Raw genomic sequence first — 26,599 nt, forward strand, 5'->3', positions numbered from 1 at the left:
CAAGCTATTTACATGTGAGAGCACAGTCAATGGTAAGTAACTCACTAAACATCCAGAGGTATAGTTGTTGTTTTTTAAAAATATTTTTATTGGTACTTTTTGTATATACCTCATTGGGATCTTATATCTTTATGTGACGTATTTTGGTTCTTATTTTTTTTTTCTCCATTCTGCTGGCCTCCCTTTCACCCTTCACCCTTCCCTATTTACAAAGACTGTTTCCATTTTTTTTTTCCTTTTCTCTTATTTTTTCTCTTCCCTTTTTGTTGTTCTTGTTGTTTTGCTTTGGTACTGGGGATTGGACTTGGGACCTTGCACTTGCGAGGAAGGTGGTGGCACCACTGAGATAAATCCCCAGCCCCAGAGGTAAAGTTTTTTGTACTAATAATGTTAAAGGGAAGCCAAGTTAGGTGTTCAGTAGTGTAGAAGGTTCTGTAGCAACTTTTTGGTGTTAATTATCAGCAGGAATCATATGTCCCTTTGCTGAGCATCAGTCTTCTTTAAAACAGTAAACTCCCCAGAGGGGTTCACTAGAAGCTCTATTTTGAGAATGCTCTACTTAAATTTAGATGTTGTCATGCTTGCAAACTGTCCAGAAGTTTTTAGTTTAAGGTGATTTTCATATTCTAATGGATATTAGTCTTCCCAGGAAGAGATGTACAAAATACATGTAAGCAGCCTGGGAAAGACAACTCTTACCCTTTAGTATATGAATCTGCTGTAGTCTGATTATTTCTGTACACTCAAAATCCACACTGTGAATTTTAATCTCCAGTATGTTGGTAGTAGGGGATGGGGCCTTTTGGAGGTTATTGGGTCTTGAAATTAGAGCCTTAATGAATGAAGTTAGTAAATTCATAAAACAGACCTCAACTTAGTCTCCTGCAACATGAAAGGATACAACTAGTGGTTACTGGGTATGAACCAGAAAATGAGTCCTCCCCAGACATAAATCTGGTTCTACCTTGAGCATGGACTCTACCCTCCAGGATTGTGAGAAATGAATTTCTGTTGTTTATAAGTGATTGTATTTTTTGGTAGAATCCCAAATGGATGAAGATTAATGATACAGGAGAAATATTACTCCCAACCTGTTAGATTGTCAAATGTGCTCAGTTTGTGGTCTGAAAGGAACGAAGTTGTTGTGAACCAAAGGAAGAAGTTAGGAGAGTTTTTTTTTTTTTTTTTTTTTGGAAATGAGGAAAGAAGAAGAACTCCTAGATTTCCAAGAAGGGTCTTGAATGGGGTTGCTACTGAGGGCGTTTGTCAGGGGTAATTTATACAGCAAAGTCACACGATGAGTGCAACATGGGTCAAATTATCATCAACCTGTATGATTACAAGAAGAGCCATTAGCAAATATTGATTCAGTAGAGAAATTAGTCACAAAGCAGGGGTACAGGGAAAGAGCAAAGTCATTTTGGGAGAAGGGATTGGTCCAGATGCTCTAGTCACCTACTTTGGTGACTGATGCCTGTCTGGACTTACTGGACCAGGTGGTGCTAGTTATAATATCATCTCAAGTTACTGTTTATCCTGAAGGAAGCATGCAGGTCTGGCCATTGCGTCTTCTTCTTGAGGCCAGTCCTTCTTCAGATGCGCCTCCAGCCAAAACTCTAATGACTTTATTTTGTGCTGACATTCTTGAGAGCCCAGGCTCTACCTGTATATTTATTTCTATCTAAATAGCTCCCTATAATAGTACCACCTCAAAAATTGCCATTTCATATAGTGAACTAAATTATTTAAAAACTAAAAGAAACATAAGTAAAAGTGAGCTATATGCTTAACAGTTATGCTTCACATAGAAATAGGAAAGAAAATACCTTCAGGTATGATGAGGATTCAGCTCTTAGGATAGAGAAGAGGTTTGAGTGAACACTGAATTTTTCTGGATGGCTTGAGGGGATGTGGACAAAGACAAGTGCAAGAAATGAGGTGAACTGTGTATTACTGTGCAAACCATTAGGGTAGTAGGACAACAAAACAAAGTTTAGGCAGTGAGTGCGGATTTGAAGTAAATACTTTGTTTATTCTCCTCATCCCCTTTCTTGACTTTTGTTGTAGTAAATTGTGAGGTTTCTTCGGTTATGTAGATGAACCACAGAATGTACTGATATATATATATATTTTTTTTTTGGTCATTTCTGAGAGTCTTTGTGAAGAATCATACAGGTGAAGCTGTTTTGGTTTCCGGTTCAGTGGCAGCTCTTTTCATTGCCTCATCCCTCATGTAATAAAGCTTAGCAAAGAGAAGGGTGTCCTTGTTCTTCAGTTTCCCAACCACTGTACTTGCAGCTGCCCCAGACACTGTGGACTTCAAGTTCATACCAGCTAAACTGTAACACACACTACCTGTGGTGCAGTCTTCTTCAGCACTACAGTGCACTCCTCTCCTTATTGTTTAAAGATTGTACGTCCTTACACGTTTTCAGTACTTCCAGTGTTGCTCCTGAAGTAGTCCTTACTTACACAAAAAGGTTATCCTCGCCTCTCCCAGCACCTTGGACTGTTTTTCTTTCATACTGTCACTCCCTCTCTCTCCCTTCTTGGCCAGTATATCTAGGGTCTATCATATAGCTCTACTACAGTGTTAAATTGGAAAATGAAACTTAAATGGAACAAACATAATTAACGATCATACCCTTCAAATATATAGCTTCTACAATCTTCCCTATCCCATTAAATTCGTGCTTAATCTGTTTTCTTAGGCAGATGTTTCTGAACTATTTTTCATTCTCCATTTTTATTGAAGTTCTTATCTAAACCATTAGAAAATTCTATCATTTTTTACTTTAAAACTGTATTCAGTATTCTACCAATTTTCATGTCCCGTCCCCCACTGCCAAAATCCTTTCCTAAACCCACATCATTTCTCAACATAACCTTTGAAGAGGTCTTTCAGTTCTGTACTTGCTTTTTTTTTTTTTTTAGTCTCCTTTCTACCTTATATCTGCTATATTTTATTCATTATAAATAAGTTACTGAATCCTGTCCACAGTCAAGAGGAGGGGCTTACACAGGAGTGCAAATGTGAGGAGGCAGAGATCACTAGGGAACATCCTGAAAGCTGCCTATCACTGGCAATATGGCTAGTTTTAGTTAACAGTTTGGTTTTTGAAATGTAAAGGTAGACACTCAATAGCTCTTTGTAGAAGACACCAGGGCTTAGCTACATTACAGTGTAATAGCTGCCAATGTAATCTGTCCACCAATACTTGAACAGCCCAAGAATGGAGAGAAGCTTTACTTCTCCTTTAATAACACATCTGTCAAAACTGCTAATAAATAAACTTTACTGTGTAGCTTAAGGTCAAACAGTGTAAGGGCAGAGTCTTCTGAACTGCAGACAACCTTCTAGGTTAAACCATCTTATGATCTAAAGCCTGAAGCTCTTAGTCAGACATTAGCCATAAGAAACCCACGGTGCAGCTGTTGAGTGGAACATGTGTTCTCTGCATGGGATCCTGCTACAAAGAAAGAAATGGTCTGAACCAAGCATACTGAGTTCATCCATCCCAAGTTCATCAGCTGGAAAAAGTGGTCCTTTGTTTGCTAGGGAGAAAGCTGAGGGTGTAACTTTAGTAAAGTAAAGCTCTTTTTGTGTGGAAGGAGACATGGAGAATGAAAAATTATGTTCCCACCAAACTTCAGAATTTCTAAATATTTCTTTGCTTTACAATACAGAATTATGGTGTTCGCTGAAATATGTTAAAATGTAGTTACATTTATCAGTCTTTGATTTTGTGATTTATTTAGGTTTAGAAAAACCTTACGTCTTCTATCATCATTGACAAGTAATATTTACTTATTTTGTCTTTGATTGCTTTTTATGTGTTATTTTTCTATTTAGTGCTTTAATCCATTAAGATTGTTAATGTAAATTTAAAGTTACAGATTTTCTCCTCATATGTAAATTTATAGATCAGAGCTTCTTAAGAAACCAGATGTATTTCTCTTTGTCGTTTGAAGATAAATTTGGAAATTTAAATTTGGAACAGCAGATTTGGATCTTTCCACCTTTGTGAGTGCTAGTCAAACTCTGAGCAGTAGCTTTGAACAAAAGTTGATAACATATGTGCAGGTACACAGTTAAGTGAATAGCCACTAACTGATAATTTATAATTTCACAAATGTATAAGAAATAATGGCACATCTATTTTAAGGAAGATATCAATTATATATAGAAAATAAAAAATTTTAAATGTCTACAATTAAGAGTCTGACAAGAAGAATAAAGGTATATTTATATGATGAAATGTTGTGCATTCATCATTATACAATAGTACCTCTGTTCACCAAATTAACTTGTTTAATGATTCTAGGGAAGATAACCATAGTCCTGTTCTTCACCTAGTGCAGAGTTCATAGATAGAACCAATGCTTTGAAGAATACTTCTATTCATGAACTCAAATAGTTCCCCAGCAGAAGTGCTCATGAATCAAGATATTACTATATAGGAGCTAAATTTAGGAGATAAATAAGTACATATACAAAAGAAGACTGGAAAAAAGTATACAAATATTTTATCTGTGATATCTTTAAATAGTTGGATCTTTCAAATTTAAATAGTTGGATTTATTCTTTCCTTCCAACGTTTTTATTTTCCCTTTATTTAATTTGTTCTTTTCATGGATGCTGGTTTACCCTAATGAATTCAAGATACTTAGAGGCAGGGAATGTTTGTATTGAAAGGGCATCTCTGGCTTGTAGGTTCTCAGTACTGTTTGTTTTATGTTGTCAATAAAATTAGACCATAATTTGGACTTATTGGAAGCAGCTGAATATACCGAAATATTCAATTATATAAATACACAGAGAAATAAGCCATTTCATGGGCCAGGTATGAAGTCAAACACCAATTAATTTAAATTCAGCCACAGAGATTAGGGGTCAAAGACATTAATTCTCACTTCTAGAAAAATAATGAGTTAAAAATAGGAAGTCAGTCTCAAAGTATCTATATAAAAACTTGGAAAAAGATGTACAAAATTTAAGGTTCTGGTATAATGAAGTCTTAAAAGTTTGATATATTGAGAGAAATTGCAATTTACTAACATTGAAGCAAACAATAAACAAGATAAAATTTTTAAAACTTAGTCATTGTCTCAATTATGGTTGTTGTGTCTGGCATCGGGTAATTATATTTTTGGTAGGTTTTTTTTTTTTTTCAGTGACTGAGCTGGCTTGAATTTTGTCACTATAGAAATGCTCTAAAACTATTCAAAGTAGGAAGTTCTCTTTCTCAATGATTTCTATTTCTTTATAAGATTACTACAGGTTCAGGTAAGCATCCTTTGAGTGTATCTAATTTTTTCTTTATTGACCTTATATTAAACAAATAATTTTCTTCTATGTAATGTGGTCTCTGAATGGTTCTCTTTACTAAAAGGAAATAATTCAAATAGGTTACCATCCTGAGTCTTTGTGTCAAATTAATTTTTATTACTAGTTAGTAGCTTGACCAATGTCTGGTAAAGCACGTCTCTCATTCATTTAGCTATTTTGAGTCATGCTCACAAAACCTACTCAGCCTCGGGTCAATTGGAATAATTTAATTTCTGAACTTTCCAAATTCAGTACCAGTTTCTGATTTTTCCTCAGAAAACTACTCTGAAACAATAAGCCAGCTTACTTCCTTGCAATACCCGAGTAAATTGTTTTCTTCTGGCATGTAGTCATAGCTTTGATTTAGTCATAGAACAAAACATAAAGAGATGAGAAAAATTATATCACACAATTAGGGTGAGTTAAGAGCAAAGCTGACTCCACAGTGAGACAGTTGTCTGTTGGGATATCATATCGCTCCATTCTTGGATTATCGATAAACAGAAAGTGAATTTGTAAAGCAGTTTCACTCTTTTCTCCATTTTTAGGAGGATGATGTTCAAACACAACTTTTCTTTACCCTGGGGAACTACACGAAAAGGCCTTTCCAGATAGAAAATCCATAGTAGAAGGCTGAGAGAATATTTATTCTTAAGACATGTAGATGCGTAAATTGATAGTATCTCTATGCAGAAAATTGGATAGCATTAAATTTACAACCAAATGCCCCTTTTACTCTAGTAATTACAAATCTCCAAATCTGTCTCATAGATAAATGGCCCTATAAGATTATTCAATGAAGATACGTTCATAACAGTGCAAATGGGAATGCAATTTTACGATGTCTTTGATCAGTAATAACACCAATGATTATTTTAGTAGCAATATACTGTAATGTGGGTATATTTTTCATATTAGAACTATGATAATGCATACTTAAATTGAGGTTAACCTATTTAACTGATCATTTAATTATAACACCTGGAAAATTGTTATAAAACGTACCCTAATAATTGAAAAATTGAAAATTTCACTTACACTCAAACCTGTCAAAGGACTTTAGCCCAATTGATTACGTTTTACTTCAAGAAATCCTTTTGAACAAACTTTAATCCCATAAAACAGATCCATTAATTATGCTTCCAGGAGAGATGGAATTATGGAATTATGGCATTCAGTAAATACTCACAATGCAAACTCTCTCTGTGAAGGACCTTAAGAGTACCCAAACAAATAAATCATTTAATATGGGCGGGGCTTCCATATGGAACGTGAAAGCATTCAAAACAATGTGACGTTACCTTTTCAGAAAGATCTTCACAAAACATAAGACATTCTTGGTGGAGGAGGTTATGCTTTCCAATAAAAGATCTGACAAAGTTGATTTTTAAGAAAGTTATGAACCCTGATAAAAGCTTAAAATAACCTGCTATATAAAGACTGTCATGCATTATAACCCTAAACCCTGTGTAACCTTGTTATATTAGTGATGAAGAATTTTTAAAACAAACTTACTTTTAGGATAGTTTAGATTTACAGAACAGTTGCAGTGTTATTGTAGACAATGCATTTCTATTCCTTCTTGAGTCTCCCCAATTTTTTTGTATTTTTAAAAATTAATTTTATTGGTACATTTAAGGTGCACAATATAATACAATTTATCATTAGAAATTTGCACCTTAACATAATCTATCTCGGTTCTTATTTGTTCCCCATTTCCCTGTCCTGCCTTCAACCCCTCCACCAAAAGATTTTGTTTCCATTTTTCTTTTTCTCATATTAATTCCAATCCCTTTTTTCTCTTCCTCTACCCCTGCCAATCCCCCTTCTCCTTTGTATCTTTTCTTCCTATTTCACATTATGTATTATACATTTTAGTCCTTATTTACAATTTCAGTTTATCCAGAGAAACTATTTGGTATCTACACATGGGTCCTATTTATTTCTACTCAACAGTATCTCCTAAGTGTGCATCCATTTAGCTATAAATGTCTCTAATTTCTCATTCTTCATGGCTGACTCCATTTTATTTTTTAAAAGCCACATTTTCTTTATCCAGTCTCCTGTCGATGGGCAATTTGTTTGTGTGATAGTTTCAGCTATCATGAATTGGGCTGCTATGAACATGAGTGCACATATAGTGCTGTGGTATGATTCTTTTAATTCTTTGGGGAAGATACCCAACATGGGAATAGCTGGGTCATATGGAACTTCTAATCCTAGTTCTTTGAGGTATCTCCATATTGATTTCCACAGTGGTTGTACCAGTCTGCACTCTCACCAACAATGAAGGATTCTTTTCTCCCCATAACCCACCAACATTATTGGTTGATTTCTTGATAGCAGCCATTCTTTCTGGGTGAGGTGGAATCACAGTGTTGTTTTCAGTTGCATCTCTCTGGTGACCAGTGATGTTGAACAATTTTTCATATGTTTATTTGCTATTTCTACTTTGTCTGAGAAATCTCTTTTCATTTTTAGATGACCATTTTTTGTTTGAATCTCTAAATTTTGGAGGTCTGATTTTTTTTAATTCTTACATATTTTAGATAGTAGACCTGTGTCTGAGGAACTGTTGTTGAGAAATTTTTCTGACATTGAGGGTTGTCTCTTCACACTGTTGGTGGTTTCTCTTGCTGTGTAGAAGCCTTTTAATAAGAAGAGATACCGCTTATTGATTCTTTGTGCTACTTCATGGGCAACTAAAGTTTTGTTCATAAAATCTTTTCCTGTGCCATTGTCTTCTAGAGTTCTACCTAACCTCTCTTCTAGATAGTTTAATGTTTCTGTTTAAAATTTAGATTTTAATCTATTTTTATTTTAGTTTGGAGCATGGTGAGAGATATAGGTTTAGTTTTAATCATTGGCAAGATGAAACCCAGTTTTCCAGCACCATTTATTAAAGAAGCTATCTTTCCTCCAGTGAGGATGGTTGCTCCATTGTCAAAAATGTGGTGGCTGAGTGTGTCTAGACTTGTTTCTGCATCTTCTAATCTGTTCCACTGGTCCTCAGGTCTGTTTTGGGTTTTTGGTTTTTGTTTTTTTTTTTGCCAGTACCATGCTGTTTTTATCACAATAGCTTTGTAGTATAGTTTCAAATTGGGAATTGTGATACCTCCTACCTTGTCTTTATTGCCTAGAATTGCTTTTGCTAATCTAGGTCTCTTCTTGTTCCAAATAAATTTTTGGATTGTTTTCTCAAGGTCCATGAAGTATGTTGCTGGGATTTAAATTGGGATTGCATTGAATCTATATAGCATTTTTTGAAGTATGGCCATTTTCACTATGTTGATTCTTCCTACTCAGAAGCAAGGGATGTCTTTATTTTCTGATATCCTCTTCAACCTCTTTTTTCAGAATGATAATAGTTTTCAGAGTGGAGGTCTGTGATTTATTTCATTAGGTTGATTCCTAAGTATTTCAATTTTTTGGATGCTATTGGGAAAGGAATTTTTTGCTCCATTTCTCTCTCGGGGAGTCTGTTTTTCATTTACAGAAAAGCTATCATGTGTTGACCTTGTATCCAGCCACTTTACTGAATTTGGTTATTAAGTTTAGAATACTTTTGGTGGGGTTCTTGGTGTCTTCTCTGTAGAGTATCATGTCATCTTGGAATCTGTCCATTTCATTTGTATTCTCCATCTTATTGGTATATAGATTCTTAAAGTAGGTACTGATGATCCTCTGGATATCTGTTGGTCCCATTGTAATTTCACTGTTTTCCTTCCTAATTGCATGGATTTGGGCCTTTTCTTTACTGTTTTTTTTTTTGTTTGTTTGTTTTTTGTTTTTTTTTTAATAAAGTTGGCTTAGGGTTTGCCAATTTTGTATATTCTTTCAAAGAACCAATTCCTGGCTTCATTGATTTTTTTGTATCATTCTCTTAGTCTCGCTTGCATTGATTTGTGCCCTGATTTTTATAAGTTCCTCACTTGTATGAGCTTTGGGTTTGTCCTGCTCTTCTTTATGTACAAGCTTGAGGTTCAGCATCAGGTTGTGTAATGGAGCTTGCTCTGTTTTCCTAATATTCATATTCATTGCTATGAATTTCTCTCATAAGACTGCTTTCATCGTGTCCCATGGATTCTGATATGTTGTTTTGTCATTGTCATTTAATTGTAGGAACTGTCTGATATCCTCTTTAATTCCTTCTGTGACCCACTAGTTATTCAGAATTGAGTTGTTCAATTTCCATGTGTTTATGAAATTCTTGCAGTTTCTTTTGCTATTTATCTCTACTTTCATCTTATTATGGTCTGATAATATACAGGGGATAAATTCAATTCCTTTGCACTAACTGAAACCTGTTCTGTGAGTAAGTATGTGATCTATTTTGGAGAATGACCCATGTGCTGCTGAAAAGAATGTGTATTCTGATTTTGTGGCATGGAACACACTGTAAATATCTGCTATGTTCATCTGTTCAAGAGTTGGATTGAGTTCTATTATTTCATTGTTTATTTTTTTCTGGTTGATGTATCTATTTGTGACACTGGGGTGTTGTGGTCCCCCACTACTATTGTATTAGTGCTTATATGATTTTACATGTCCATTAGTATTTGTTTTATATAGTTGGGTGCACGAGTGTTTGATGCATATATATTAATGATTGTTATCTCTTCCTCTTGGATTGTTCTTTACAAGGATGTAGTGTCCTTCTTTGTCTCTCATAATCAATGTTGTTTTGAAATATGCTTGATCTGCAAAAAGAATAGTTACTTCTACTTTTTTTGGGGGGGTAGTTCCTGTGGCATGGAGTATGGTTTTCCACCCTTTAACTTTCAGTCTGTGAGTTTCTTTTTGGATTGTGTTTTTTGTATGCAGTATATTGTTGCATCTTGCTTGTTGACTCATTTTGCCAGTCTATTTCTTTTTATTGGTGAATTCAGACCATTAACATTGATGGTTATAACTGATGTGTATTGACTTATCCTTGTCATGACTTTCTTTTGATTGGATACTCCCCCTTTGCATTTAATCTTTTTTTTATTTTCCTCATTGAGTTTATTGGTACTCTTTATGTGTACAGTGCAGTCACATTCATCATTGGGTTCTTGTACCTTTACATAACAGGTCTTGGTTCTCATTTTTTTCCCCTTGCATTTAATTTCTTGTCATGCCTAATGGATTCATTCTGCTCGGCTTCCTGGGGTTGTGATCCTAGTTTCTTTTCCTATGGCATTGTTTAAAATTTTTTGGCGTACTGCTTTGGTGTTCATGAAGTTCCTAAGGTGGTCTTTGTTGTTTCCTTTAGGGTTTGAAATATGTCACTCTGCACTCTTCTTGCCTTGTGGGTTTGTGTTGAGAAGTCTGCTGTGATTCTGATGGGCTTTCCTTTGTATAGGATTTGTTTCTTTTTTGTAACTGCTGATAGAATTTTGTTCTGTTGGATTTCTGGATTTTTTTTTTTTTTTTGAGACAGGTTCTCACTATGTAGAGACTGACCTGAAATTCACTATGTGGCCCAGGCTGGTTTTGAACTCACAGCAATCCTCCTGCCTCAGCCTCCCGAGTGCTGGTATTATAGGCATGCGCCACCATGCCCAGCACGTTTCTGGAAACTTATATATGCCTATGTGTAGACTTTTTTAAAAAAAAATTATAGCTAGTTGGAGTCATATATGCCTCACTTTTCTGTATGTCAAGTTCTTTTCCCCTGTTTTGAAAGTTTTCTGCCTCACTTCTGTGAACAATTTTCTATGTCATCTGCACTCTCTTATTTCTTCATTGACTTTGATTAGTCTTTTGTTATTCTTCTTTTTATCCTGTAGCAGCTGCTGGATTGATTTCTTGTGATTCCTTACTATTTTTAAGAAATTTTTATTTTTCTTGTTATTAATTGCAACCCTATCTTCTATATCTGAAATTCTGTCCTCACATTGGCTCATTTTGCCGGGTAAACTTTTAATGTAGCTTTTAATCTCCTGAAAATCTGTTTGCATCTGTTTTATGGATCCTGTTTGTTTCCTATGTTGGGATTCCAGCATGCTCCTCAGCTCCTCTATTTTTTTTTCTGTTCTGCTTTAGATGCATTAATCATGTTTTGTAATATGGGTACAATCTCTGTTGTTATCTGAGAAATTATTTCTGATTTCACTTCTTCCAGGTCCTCTTTTGTTACCAGTTCAGGGAGTCCAGGTATTTGAGTATCAGATTGTTTCATCTTGTTTCCATTTGGGGTTGCCTTAGGTAATCTGGAAGTCTGGTGTTGAAACTTATTTACATATCTTCTCATTTCAAGAGATGCAGTCTGCTGTGACTTTGTTGAGGCCACTGTTTTCTCACCCAGTGGTCTTCAATTCTCAGCAAGCCACCGAGCAGCCTCTACTATACTGCTTACCAATGTGGTAATTCCTGGGTGTAGAATGGTGGCCTTCTAGATCCCTGAGCTGACCTGTTGTCCGGGAAGACTTCTGGCTGGCACACTTGGGATGGTAGCTAGGTGTGCCTCTCACGGGGGCCCCTAAGTTGCTATTGTCTGGGAGGGCCTTTGGCCGAGGGCTGTGTGTCTGCACAGGCTTCTGACTAGGGTCTCCACACACTTATCAATGGTATGAGGCAAGCCTCTGCTCCTTGCTTGTGCATCTGTGTAGTTCTTTTCGAGGTTGGCCCTTGGCTGTGGCCAATGGGATGATGAGCCTCTAGCTGAAGATTGTGTGCCTGTGCAGCTCTTTTCTAAGGGGGCTTTTGGCTTGGGCAGGTCTGCCTGTGCCTTGGGGTTGGGGCAGGACCCTGACAGTGTTCCCCAGGCAGTGCAACTACTATGATCCATACAGGCTGCTCCCTGGGATCTGCACTCACTTACCCATGGTATGCCGGGTCTCTGGCTGAAGCTTGTGCACCTGTGCAGCTGTTTTCCAGGAGGGCCTTTGGCTTGGGTGGCTGTGCCTATGCCTCTGGGTTTGGGTCAGGGACCTGACAGGGTTCCCTAAGAAGCATCACCACTCTGGTCCACACAACTGTTCGCAGGGATCTGCGCACACTCACTGAGAATCTCCCAGTACATTGCGTAAGAGACCCATGATGGTACATCACCATTAACTAAACTGGACAGATTTTCACCTCGTTCTACTGGTGTCCTTTTTCTTTTTTTCATTCCAAAGCTCCCTTCCAATATGCATTATAAGTGGATATTATGTCTTCTTAGCTAAATGGCCTTTGAACATTTCTCAGACTTTCCTTTTCTTGATGACCTTGACAATATTGGTAAGCATTGAGTATTTTGCCAGGATAGCTCTCAACTTGAGTATGATATTTTTTTCCCGATTAAACTGTATCTTCTAGTTTTGGAAAAGATAACGGCTACAAAGCATCTCTCATCACGTTATCAAGGGTGCACGTTTTCTGCATGATACTAACCTATATTACTTGGCTAAAAAAGGCTTTTCCAGATTTTTTCCCCCCTTTTCATCCTTTTGCCTTGGGAAGGAGTCATTGAAAACACTAAAGAGTTTGGGAATGGTGCATTAAGGTTTTCCTGTTAGATTCAGAAACTATTTGCATAAACCATTTGAAATTTTCCTTTAAGAAAAATTGTCTCTTCTCCCAATTATGTATTTTTGTATGAATTCCTTGGGTCTGGGGATTTGGCTCAGTGGTTCTACTACCTGCCTCCCAAGCACAAGGACCTGCGTTTGATCCCTGGTACCAAAAAAAAAAAAAAAGTACTTTGGGCTACTCCAATACTGTATTTTTTTGTTCAGATTATTCCAATTTTTCATTTAGAAGCATACATTCCTTTTTATTTGTTTTAGTGGTTTTTTGAGACTGCATATATCTCTTTGTAGTTCAAGCTGGATGGTAACTCACTGGGTTGGCCCAGACTGACCTAAAAATATCAGTGATTCATATGCTCTCTGCCTTCTCAGTACTGAGTTTACACCCATCTTAGATTTCTAATCAAACATTTAAGGAACTATTTTTTTTATAACATATGGTGTGTCATTTTCCTGAAATTCAACTTGGGAGAAAAAAAAGTTGTTATTATAATAACATTTTTTCACTCTCAATTAGTTGTGGGAAAAGCAATGATTACAATTAGCAAAGCTTCTGATTCATGTTCTTGTTTTTTTAAACACGCTTAACTCATATATATATTTTCCTCATCAACAATGGTATTTTGCAAATTCAGACTTCAGCATTGGTAGAGTAGATGCTATGCTGGTAGTTAGAGTTCATAAAATGATACTTCAGTGTGTGGACTTCAATTAGATCATTTATCTGCTTTTTCCAACTTCCTGATAAATTATCATACAAAAGCTTATTGATTCCTGCTCTTATTCAGTATGGCAGCTCTTCAAATGCTAAAATGGCATGGTGTTTGCAGGTCTCTCTGGTTTTGGTATTTTATTCTGCTAAGAAATTTGAAAATGAAAATAATATCCCCTACCTATCTCTTGGAATATTGCTTAAAATAGCCCTTTCTATTTCTTCTTGTATCCTCTTTCCTCAAGGTCAAAGATAAATCAACAAGTCAATTTTCCTCTTGTTCCTTCTACTTCCCACCTGAAACTGTCTTCTGCTGAATGTCTGGCAGGAAGTTCCGTGTCATGCAATCTGACAAGAGATTTTTAATACTTTAGTAGTTTCTTCCCTCCATTGACATACATATGAATTAAGTTAGTTTAGTTTAGTTTTGTTTTTCAGTACTGAGGATTGAACCCAGAACCTTCACACTGTGCTGTATTACATTCCCCGCTTTTTTTTTTTTTTTTTTTTGAAGTAGCATCTTGCTAAGTAACTAAATTGCTCAGACTGGACTTAAACTATCAACCCTTCCATCTCAGCCTCCAGAGTGCTGTATTTTTTTAATTTATTGTAGTTAAATATGGCTAAGTATTAGAGTATTAATACTCTCTAAGTATTAACCTCCATATAATGTGAGAGGTTGAAGAAAGTATCTGAGGTTACTTGCTAAAAAATAAATTAATCTGTGAAAATCTGATGCTAGAAAGTATGTTATTAAGATTGATATTATTTAATTTTCATTGTATATCAAAACAACACTGAGATTCCACCTAACCACACAAAGAATGTCTGTTATCAAGAAATCAACCAATAACAAGTGTTGGTGGGGTTACAGGGAGAAAGGAACCCTTCTCCATTGTTGGTGGGAGTGTGGACTGGTGCAAGCACTATGGAAATCAATATGGAGACACCTCAAAGAGCTAGGACTAGAAGTTCCATTTGACCCAGCCATCCCTCTGTTGGGTATCTTTCCACAAGAATTAAAAGAGTCATATCACAGTGAATTATGTGCACTTATGTTCATAGTGGCACAGTTTATAATAGCTAAAACTTGGAAACAGCCTATTTGCCCATCAGTTGGAGGCTGGATAAAAAAGGTGGTTTTACTGTGCACTTATGTTCATAGTGGCACAGTTTATAATAGCTAAAACTTGGAAACAGCCTATTTGCCCATCAGTTGGAGGCTGGATAAAAAAGATGTGGTTTTACTATAAAATGGAATACTACTCAGCCATAAAGAATGAGAAATTAGAGTCATTCATAGGAAAATGGATACATATTGGAGATATACTCCTAAGTGAAATAAATAAGTCACACATGTGTAAATACCGAATAGTTTCTCTGGTGTGAAAAACTATAACGGTACATAAGATTCTAATGGTATAATTGACAATGTGAAATAGGAAGAAAAAGACTAAAGGTGTAGAGGAAGGGGAAGGGTAGGGGAAAGGAAATAAGGGAAAAGAATAAAAACATGAGAAAATGAAAAAAATGGAAATAAAGTATTTGTAGATAGGGAAGGGGGGGTGAAGGGAGGGCAGGGGTAAGACCTGTCATGTAAAGGTACAAGATCCCAGTAATGAATATAACTGCACTGTATATGTAAAATGTACCAATAAACTCAATGAGGAAAAAAAAAATCACCATGTTAAAAAAATTGAGTTCAAAACCAAAAGCAAAAGAAATTGGAAAGTCAATTTCAAATAAGTCCTTGATTTTTCATTTGTTTGGTTATGACGTGCTGAAGTAAAATATTAGTAGAAAAAAATAAAAGAAAATCTTTGTGAACCTAAGGTAAGTCAAAATTTCTTAAACACCAAATCTGTAAAACATAAAAAACAAAGTAAGAACAAAGAGAATATAAAACTGAGGCTCTTTTGAACATACTGTTAAAAATATGAATGGGTAAGAAACAAACTGGGTAAAAATGTTTATAATAAACATATATGTCAAAGCGTTTGTATCCAAAGACCAAAGGAGTATATCATTGGAATAGCCCAGTATTAAAGAAAAACGGGGGAAATATTTGAGTGTATGCCTTGCATAGCAAGATATATCAATGGCCAAGAGGCTTATGAAATGATGCTCCACATCATTAGTCAGCCATGGAAGTAAATGATAAAACAACAATGAGCAGACCCAACACATTCATGCAATGCCAAAGAAAAAAAGAAAATAAATCTTATAATGCAATGCAAACAGAAATGTAAACTATTGAAAACCTTCGGAAAACAGTTGTCACTTTCTTATAATATTTTACATGATACTGAATATACACTTGCCATAAGACCCAGCAATTTCAAATGTTACATATTCTCCTAAAAAATACAAATACACATCCAGAAAAATGCACAAATATTCAGCAAGGCATTATTCATAAATAATTTCAACTTTCAAAGTGCAAGCCACATAAATGCCATTCACAGGTGATTAGATATACAAATTGGAGCCAACCATGAAATACTATGGAACACTGAAAAAAATATGGACTACTGAAATATTTAGAAATATAAGATAATGAATTTCAAAATTATTTTTCTGAGTGAAAGAAGCCAAACTGAAAAGAGACCCTGTGTAGATTTTCATTTGAAATTTGCCACATGAAATTTTAGAGAAGAAAAAATAAAATGTAGTTATGGAAAGAGTCCCTGTATTTCCTGAGGTCAGGAATGGAGAGAGACTGAATTCAGAATTGCATGAATTCTGTTGTTTTATTCTCCCACAATGAATTCATTGTGGGAAAATAAAAAATTCTGTATCCTGATTTTTGAGGTGGTCTTACAATGTGAATGTATTCCACAACACTCTTTTAACTGTACATTTTCAAAAGTTGTATTGTATTATATTGTCATACATATATCAATACAATTGCATACATTTAGAGCCAAAGGATGAGATTTTTGTGTACTAGTAAGCTTTGAATTACTAGGAGAAAATACTCCAGACAGTGCACTTGAAAGAAGAAACTCTATGTTGGATCACAGCTTAGAAGCTTGAGTCCATGTGCAGTAGCCTCATTGCTTTGGGGCTGTGGAGAGGCAGTATATCCTAGGGAGACTGTGTGGTGGGAGAAATTGTACACATCATGGAAATAAGGAAGTGAAGGAGAGAAACAGGAACGTCCACGGTCCCAATAACCCCTTTAAGGGCACAGTCAGTTTGACAGGAAGACTTCCAACTACGCACTACCTCTAAGAGGTTCTAGAACCTTCCAGCTCAGCACCAAGCCTTTCACACGTGTCTTTCTGGGTGACAGTTGGTCTAGAGAATCTGTAGGCTAAAACGAACAACTCCTTGAGACCAGATGTTAAGTGAAACACGTCAGACACATAAGTTTAAATATCACATAATTACTCATATGAAAAGTCAAAAGTATAAGTAACTTAAAGATAGAAAAGATAATAGGAAGCAGAAAGATTTGCAAATGTCATGGAGGACCAAGAGATGACAGAGAAGGGAAAATAAAACAAGAAAGATGTGTTATGTACACATAGAAGTGTCCCACAATGAATATAATTTTGCTACTGCAAGCAAACATATAATAATTTAAAATGTTGTAAATAAAATAGCTACAACAAATAAGGAAATATGTTGTCCAAATCAAATAGAAATAATTCTGGAGCACAAGTATCAAAAGAGGGTAATATTCATCAAAATATCTCTGAAATGGTAAAAATTAAATACTTGTCTAAATTTTATTTTTTTAATTTAAAGAGTATAGTTAACATTATAGTCAAGTTGCAGAAAAATAAGAGTTTGCAAACTACCTGAAATAGTCTCTGTAAGCTGGGTGAAATAACATTACGTGCATGAGAAAAATGTTAGATTCATATTATTTATTCACTTTAGTATTGCAAAGAAGCAGGTTATCTATTGGACTTACAGTCAAAGGTGCAGGATAAGGACCCTTGGCGGGAATCAGATTAACTTCTGTTAACAAACCAAGAGCAACTCGTGCAGTGTCCAGTGGATAACAAAGCCCCGGTATGTTACATGAGAATTGAGGAGATTCGTTCTGTTGAGGTATTTGTTACTATTATGCAGTACATCTTTTATTTTCCCTTGAGATTTACTTTCACCTTATTGTGAACCAAACATTTTCAAAACTTATGAAATGTAACAAAAGCAGATGAAAAGATAATTTGAAGAAAATATTTTACAAATAAAACGTGAACATAGTAATGTTTTAAAAATATAAAAAGTAACCTAAGAAGTTGTACATCAATTCATATCTTGATAGATAATTGTATCAGTATTAGTATTTTTGAAAGAAAGAGCATGCTAATTAAAACATAAATTATGGCTAAGAATTACTTCCAACAGGCTTGCCATAATTTTATCTAAAAGGACAAAAATAATGGAATGACACCTAAATTATAGATCACTGAAAAGCAAATGGGAAAACAATAAGATAAAAATGAAAATGCTTATATTTGATTTTTTTTAATGTTTTTCTGAAGTTGATAATTAAGTGCAGTTTATCAGATATTGTCATGGGAGATTGATTTGTTTTTTTAAAGCTTTCACCTCAAGATTTTCTAAGAGCAGTACTTAAAGTGTCACACTATAAGATGAATTTGAAAGTTAAAGCCAGAACAAAGTTTTCTCAAATAATGATATTCAAAGGATTAATAGAATTATACATGCTAATTTCTTTGGAAGTTCTGGGAGACATAAACCCTTAAAAAAATTTGCTATGAAACTTAGTTTAAAGTTCATCATCTTATGGGAGTTCAAAGCTTTTAACTGAAGAATTGGGATCCACTCTTTAAAATTTTCACAACTGAACATCACTGCTGTCTGAATATATGATTTTAAAGAATGTGATGCTTTAATAAACTGTGTCTGCTTTCAATACTATAGGTAAATGTCTAGTAGTTCAGCTTTATACAAATTGTCTTCTGTCAGTTGCCTAAATTCTCATGAGAAATCTCACACTGAGAAAAGCACTTTGAGAGTCTTGTTTTCCATTACACTTTATGATTCTGCAAGAACTTGCCATCCTTTCTTATATTAGAATAATGCAGTAAATGAGGAAGAAAAGATTCATTTCTGTGTTGTGTCATGTAATCATACAGTAAGAGTAGGTGATTCATAGGGCTGGGGATTTAGCTCAGTGCTGCCACTGCCTGCCTCGCAAGTGCAAGTGCAAGGCCGCGAGTTTGATCCCCAGTACCCCCACAAATGAGTAAGTTGTTGTGCCTGGATCTCGAATTCCCCAAAGACCACCAAGGAGTCGAGTTCAATGTAAATGCGCAAGGAGTTTATTGCAAGCTCGAGCCTGGACCTTCGTACCTCACCGACTAAGCAAATCAGAAGTGAGAACCCCGACCCCCTTCTAAAGCATTAATTTATAGGGCTTGGGAGGATTGAAATGCTTTTTTTCTCATTGGTGCTACTTTCTATTTCTTATTTCTTATCGGGTGTTTCTGGGGCACTTGGGAGAGCTGGATGAAAACTTATCTTGGGGTGGGGAGGGGGCTAGTGGACTAGTTCAGGGAGAGGTCAGTGCGCTCAGGAATGTAGAGTGTTCCCCTTATCTATACAGAACATCCTGTCTCTTCTTTTCTACAAGTTTTATGGTCCCCTTTCCCAGCCTTCTGGCCTTGCCTTTTATCTTTTGCTAAGCAAATTCCCACAGTTCACCTAGGAGTCACATCTTACATGAGATGGCTTTCTGTCTTAGAATGGAATTATTCTCATTTAAACACTACAAAGTGATTCATATAATTTTCTGATTTGGATGAAATAATTGGCCTAGAATCTCTGGATGAATTCAGAAATGAAGGGGAATAACCAACTCACCTAAATTATGAGGTACATATGTTTTCCTGATTCCATTTGTAGATTACAAACATTATTCACTTTTTACCTACAATCCTCTTATAGGCATTCTAACTTAATATGTGGACTTATAGCAATTTCTAAAATAAATCTGGCATGTATTATATGTATTATATTAAAACTATGGTAAATATTTTGGTTCTATCTTTAGTCCTCATCATTGGTCTCTAGATAAGAAAATCAGATGTGATCCCATTTTAATGGATATTTAATATGGATCTATTAAATTAATTAAAATTTGAATATAAAGAAACTTTAGGTCTTTGGAGCTGTTGTAGCATTTGCTCAACAACTACAGTTGAATATATCCCTTTTTTTTTTTAACTTAGAGCAGCCAAAGTTGTCTACTCAATACCTTAAGAGTAAATCATTTTTAATTTAATTTTTTGCAGTTTTTATATTTTTCTATTTATGTAGATTTGCAGTTAAAGCTGAAAATTATAGACCCACTTTGTTCTTCAGTTATTTGTTTATCCAAAGTCAAGGAACTTCTTTGACAAAATGATTTAGAATGTAATGAAATTTTTTCTTCTATCACTTATTGGTAGCTTTTGCTTGCTTTTAATAAAACACATGAAAAATGAGCCATTAACCCTTATGTCTTACTTGAGAAGTCTTAACTGGCTATATTTTTAAATGATCAAGAAAGCATTAGCAACATTCCAACCTTTATTGTATTTGTGTAAATATTTTGTTTAGCAAAATGCAGGAAAATTCTTAAAATGTTTATTATGAGTATAGGGATTTTAAATTTTTAGTATTTCTTTAGTTTTTGTTATTAATGAAGAAATTATTCATTTACATAATGAAAAATAGGTGCAATTATTTAATTCCCAATAGAAAGAAAATAATATGAGATACATATTTATGAAAATCATCTTGAAAGATTGAGACAGCAGTATAATGAATCAGTATGTGTAGTTTAATTTCCCAAGAAAATATAAAAATACAAATTAAGCAAAGATACTATTACATAACATTTTTATACCAAAACTTGCCAACATATTTAATGAAATGCCCTTAAAATATGAACAGAAGTGACAGTCTAATTTCCCAGGTAATTATTTCTATATAAGGAAGAATTCATTGTATAATCATGATATGATTTATATTCTGAATTAGGAATAATAAAAGTAACTAAAAAAGGCCCTTCTTTTACGCAGTTGTGCTTTCCTTTCAGAGTTCAGACATCAGCCCAGCAAGCAGCACCACCTCGCTTCCTGTTAGCCCTCTTGCTGAAGAACCAGTGCCTTTCAAGGTAAAAAATAAACAAAAAGGAAATCGTTTTTAATATTTTTAGGTTAACAAAGAGTGTGAGCTAGAGAAGTCATGCACAGAGTGCGATGAACTGCTTTCATTTTTAAGAAACTGATTTCAGATGTTCAAGTTGTTTTGTTTTTCTTCATTGTCATTCTATTTGCTAATTAAAGGCAAAGTTTTGGGATACTTGATGAAATAATTGTCTTACACGTGAGATGAGATTTTATTGTAATAGTTTGATCAACATCAATTAGGATTTCCCACCTTTTGTTTGTATTAATGAAGTCATAGTTTTAGAATGAATTATCTGGCCTTTATCAGTAATTACATTTTCATTATAAATACCAGGTCATCAATGACATAATCATTACAAAATAAAAGTCAGCATCAATCACTGAAATATCAAATCATTCTCCCACATTTAATGAGTATTTAAAATTTTTAAAGCTTTCATTTGTGTGTGATTGTGACTTAATACATCTTTGCATAATGCAAGGTCTCGCTGATGTGTTTTTCAAAAATTTTACAACTTTTAGCATTTATGTTTACTCCTGTAACCCCTTTCATGTCACTATTGTGTGAAGTAAATGCGGAAGTATGTATTTACCACATAGCTATCCAATTTTTCTTCAGCTGTTAAATTCAACTTCATCAAAATGTAAAACTTTTGCTCTTCAAATAATGCTATTAAGAAAATTAAAAGGTAGATCACAGACTGATGGAAAATATAGTACAAATGTCTTACAAAGAATTTATATTTAGAATACTGTTATGATAGTATTATATAATAAAATATGACCAAAATACAAAATTAGGCAAAATATTTAACCATAAATTTTATAAAATAAGATATAAATAGCCAATCAGTAAAAGAAAAAATTCAACATCAGTTATCAGGAAATTGAAAATTAAAAATGTATTGAGATATCACTGCACATCTATTAGAAAAGCATGAATACAAAGATCGACAGTATTAAGTGCTAGTAAAGACTCAAATTCTCTCATATTGCTGCTTGGAATATAAAATGGTATAGCTTCTTGGGAGAAAGTTTTGGCAGTTTTCAGTAAAGATTAATATTCACTTACCATATTACCCAACAATCCGACTAAAGAATGTACCTTAGAAAAATAAAAATATATGTACACACACACACACACACACACACAAAGTATTTAAGTACACATGCAGGTAAGGATTTGGTATAACTAGTTGCATTCATCAATGTGAGTGGTTATTTTTATTACAAATACAATGTCTCACTTTGCCATTTACAATTAGATGTTTCATTTTAAGGCAAAATTTGAACATCAGCTATTTTACATTTGTTCTAGGAATGCTCGATATCATTAGGATAATTATAAATAAAGGTAATCCTTAAGAGTATGAAGGGGCTTAGGAAGTTAGGGGATACACATATATATGTATAGTGGTTTCCATATAATTTGCTTAAAAACAGAAGATGCACCCTTTAGGGGTGTATTTTGACTTTCAAGATTGTTGTATTTTGTCTTGTGTTTCATCTCCTTTTCCATATAAGCACTATGTGTTACTGTCCTTCCTATGGCTTATACCTAATATATTGACTGCCATCGATATTTTTTTGCTCAATACTACTGTATTGTTGAGGTAAAAATTAAGGGAGGCTGTCAATTCCATTAAGGGTCTTTAGGTTTCTAGTCATGGGTTCTTTATTTGCTTAGTTATAAACAAATAATTGTTAAAAGCTTACTTCTATACATCAGAGAATAGTTAAATAATGACCAGTATTCTGATGTCATTATTTACTAAGAATATTGTTCTATAACAAAATGAGAGTCATATACTAATCTGTCCAGGTTTAATGCTATCTGATATTTCCATTTTATGTTGTAAAGCAAAACTTATACATAAAACATCTCTATCAAGAACTTAGTAAAATTCTCAAAGCTTCACCAGAAATCATATTCTCCTTTTTAATTTATCAGTGATGAATACAGCCCTTACAATTGTAATCTACTTTTAAGCAAAGGTTTAAAACTGTCAAATATATCCAAAATCTGCTGACATGAAGGTAATAGAAATATAATTCTCATTAGACTAATTGGGACTCAAAAATCAAAATTTTGTTTGAGTTAATGTGTGTAAGTGATTTTAGGAGCAATTAAAAGTTTCAAGTGTGTATAATATATAATATTGACATTCAGTGTTCAATATAGTTATAATTTACCTTAAATTACTGCTTTTGTCAAAAGAATATGATTTGTATTTTTCTCCAAAATTACTATAATCTATAAAATCATCCCAACAGTACTTAAAATATCTGAAATTTAAATTTGCAAAGTAAGAGCTCCAGCAATTTTTTCTTTTATCTTCAGATTATATTTTATTCTGTAAATAATGAATAGAATATTCATATACTATCTTGTCCCAAAATAAAAGGAAACTATTTTGAGTAGTACCTTAGCAGTACAATGCATTATAATTTCAAAATACTATTGAGAAGTATTGAAGCCATAGAAAAAAGATGTTTTCTATTTTTAAATTTAGGAATAAACTGATAATATAATTTCTACAGGTCTAAAACTTCATTTAAAATTATAATATTTCACTGACATGGCAAGTAGAAAAACATGGGTTATATTTTTTTCTCATTCCCTGTGTGATTGCAGAAGTCAGACCTTGCACCATCCACTCTGGTATTGGGCTAGCAAAGCCTGTAAAAGTGAGGCATTGTTAAGTATTTGAAGAACTTGATTTTCCATTTTCCTTCTGGAAATGATTAAGTTACTAAGATTAAGATGTCCCTTCTATTTCCCTCGTCCATTTTGGACAAACTCATAGAACAGTGGAAGAAGGATACCTATATTCAGATGTTCAACATGAGTTCTGTACAAACAGTTTAGAGACAAATGAGTCACTTTGGCCATTTATGGAAAGCGTTAAATGTAGAACAATAGATATCAGTCAAGTTCTTGGACATAAATCAGTCGCCTCCTTTGCCAGCAGACCTTTCTAAGGATAGTTTATTAATTTGCTAGTGTTCCATAAGAATGCCTCAGACCTGATGATATAAACAACAGAATTCTGTTTTCTCAAATGTCTGGGAGCTTGACAAACAAGATCAAGGTGTTGGCAATTTTATTTCCTTCTGTTGCCTCTAAAAATGAGTGCCTTTTAGAAACTCAATGGCCATCATTTACAAAACATCGATTAAAAGATGACTTTGGAACAGTGAATACAGAAATACACTTTCTTTATCACTGACCTGAATAGAAACCCAGAAAACAGGCACATATATTCAGATTTCTACCCATAATAGATAGTAAAAGTGAGGATTTTATAAAATAACTTTGGAACTGAAAATGGGAAGATATTTCTGGATTCATTTATATCTGAAAGAAAAAAATCTAAACTACTTCTAGGAAAATCCAAAAGCCAATAAAGTCCTTGAAAATTTGGTAAATAAAAAAAAACCACTTTATATGTTTCTTGAAGCAAAAAAATTAAGAAATTTTATTATTAGAACCTCACCCTTAATCTGGTACGTGACTTACTCGAGTGGATTGGCTTTTCCAAAACATTTGTTCTGTCTGCCAACAAGACACCAGGACAATTTTATTTGGAAAATGTTGAAATCAACATGTGCACATTTGGCTAGAGCTCTGTTCTCAACATCTGCTGCTCTCAAGAGAAACCTTGATAGGAGATCATAGCAGAGGTGGTAGTCACTGCTGTGCACCCTGGTGTTAACAGATCTTTTAATGTCCAGGACAGACATCAGCTGTTGAAATGGGAACTGCCTTGGGATTAACACTTTTTTGAATAATATCACAATTTTCAGTGGTAATTAAAGCAAGTGTTATCATTTGCTGCACATTCACCATTTATTTCTAATTTTAATATTGCCATTTTATATAAAGTCTGAATGATTTTTATTTTTTGCAATTAAAAACTTTAATATTTTACATACTGATTGTTATGCATAAATGTGAATTATAGCAAGTGTGAAGTATTCTATAATATTTTCTTTAAGAATTTAGCAGCCAAGATAAATTCAGAGAAGATGACATTATTACCATGCCTTAATTTTAGATGGACTAAGAATATTAGGTATCAAGTATAGACTCAACATGGGTTTACTTTATCTAGAAATGAGTTCTGCTATATTCTGAAATTGTCTACAGAAAAATGAATTTTGAAAACCGAGGCCTACTAAAATGCATGCTAATTGCCAAAAGTTTTGCACTCTTTAAATTCCTGTGTTGAAAATTTTATGCCCAATAGAAAGTCACTAGAAAGTGGGCCTTTTGGAAGGGGACAGGGTCAAGAAGCAGAGTCCTCAGAGTAATATGAGTACTCTTAATAAACAGCCTCTGGGAAAGCTCTTTCTCCACCATGTGAGGAGTCGCTGAGAGGATTACCATGTATGAATCAGCAAGAGTCTAGCCACCAAACTTTGCACCTGTCAGCACATTGATCTGGTACATCTTAGCATCCAGAACTATGAGAAATGCATTTTTATTGTTTAGAAGTAATGTTGTCTGTGGCAGTATTCTGTTATAGCAGGCAGGACAAATTAAGAAAATGCATAAAATAAACAAGGGTATAGTGCAGTTAATTCTACCATACATGAAATAATTTAGAAATGGCTGCATTTTTGGTTATTCTATGATATTAAACGAATATTATACAAGCCAGGCTGGTGGCACACGCCTGTAATCCCAGAACTCGGGAGGCTAAGGCAGGAGGATTGCTGTGAGTTTGAGACCAGCCTGGGCTATATAGTGAGTTCCAGGTCAGACTCAGCTATGTAATGAGACCCTGTTTCAAAAAACAAAACAAACAAAAAAAGAATATTAAACGGACTTTTTTGAGGCATTTGATTTCCTTTATTTCTATTGTGCTACATGGTGGTATTAAGCAGCCATGCCAAGAGTTGCAGTAAAATGAGTAAAATACTCTGCTTTGAAGTTTTATCATTTCTTCAATACAGCTTCCATATCACATTTAAGTAGTTTGACATTCCATTGTTCATCACCATAGACAAACAGAATGTTCATGACAAAAGTTAATAATTGAAGAATATTTAGGAAAAATATCAGAAAATTAGGTTTTGTCTTACTTAGAGTAAAGATATTCTTAATAGTGTAGGGAAATAACAGATACCATGCCTCTCAAAGAGAGAAGGAAAACCAAAAGGAAAAAAAATGTGCTTCTATGCTTCTATGTTTTTGAACAGCAGCTGATAGGCAGCACAGAAAATTACCAGGTAAACAATTATCAGATGGATGTTTTATATTATAATCAATAACATAATTGAAATAATTTTGAATATTCTAAGTAACCACTGATGTCAGAGTCTCAGCTAAGGAGACTGTGTTTTCTCTGAGATTCTTCAGATATATTATCAGCAGTTAGTTTATGCTTTGTCACTGGCCTGTCCTCTTCTTCTCAGCTAATCTCCTTTTTTCTTGGTGAATCTAATGGGTACACTTACGTCAGGATATGTGACAAACACTGATAATGTAGGCTAAACTTGTTATGTTAGAATTATGCTGCGCATACTTCTGAAGAATCAAGGTATATTTAAAGCAGTTATTTCCTGCTTTGCAAGAAAGACTTTGGCAGCAGCATTTAAGCCTGAAAGTTTTTAAAAGCTGAGCACAATTGTCAAAGCATAATTAAGGATAGAAGAATTAAGTTCACTTTTCTCCCCTCAGTGTCTTTGCCAGAGATGAAAACTTTGGAAATAAAAGTAAGTAGAAAACTGGAAGTATGCCAGTTGCTACACCATGCTAAAGAGGGTTGGCCATAATTTCTGGTAATAACACCCACAGGAATAAGGCTGATAGCGGTCTATCCTCTTATTAGGTTTAGGCTTTTTTGTTGTTGTTGTTCTTTTTTGCTTTTTTTTATGGACTTTAGTCAGTGATACTAAT

The 26,599-nt window shown here is 34.3% G+C and overlaps 1 protein-coding gene across 1 annotated transcript in view; it reads left to right on the forward strand.

Annotated features, from left to right (window-relative positions):
* The window catches only part of Ccser1 (coiled-coil serine rich protein 1), a 680,778-nt gene that overhangs the window by 63,617 nt on the left and 590,562 nt on the right, over positions 1-26,599 (forward strand). The window contains exon 3 of the mRNA XM_033757757.1: positions 20,601-20,678. Coding sequence (XP_033613648.1) covers positions 20,601-20,678 — 78 coding nt within the window. The remainder of the gene's footprint in view (positions 1-20,600; positions 20,679-26,599) is intronic.

Source organism: Fukomys damarensis, unplaced genomic scaffold, assembly GCF_012274545.1.
Source record: "Fukomys damarensis isolate Sample0158 unplaced genomic scaffold, DMR_v1.0_HiC HiC_scaffold_32, whole genome shotgun sequence".
Taxonomy (NCBI): Eukaryota; Metazoa; Chordata; class Mammalia; order Rodentia; family Bathyergidae; genus Fukomys; species Fukomys damarensis.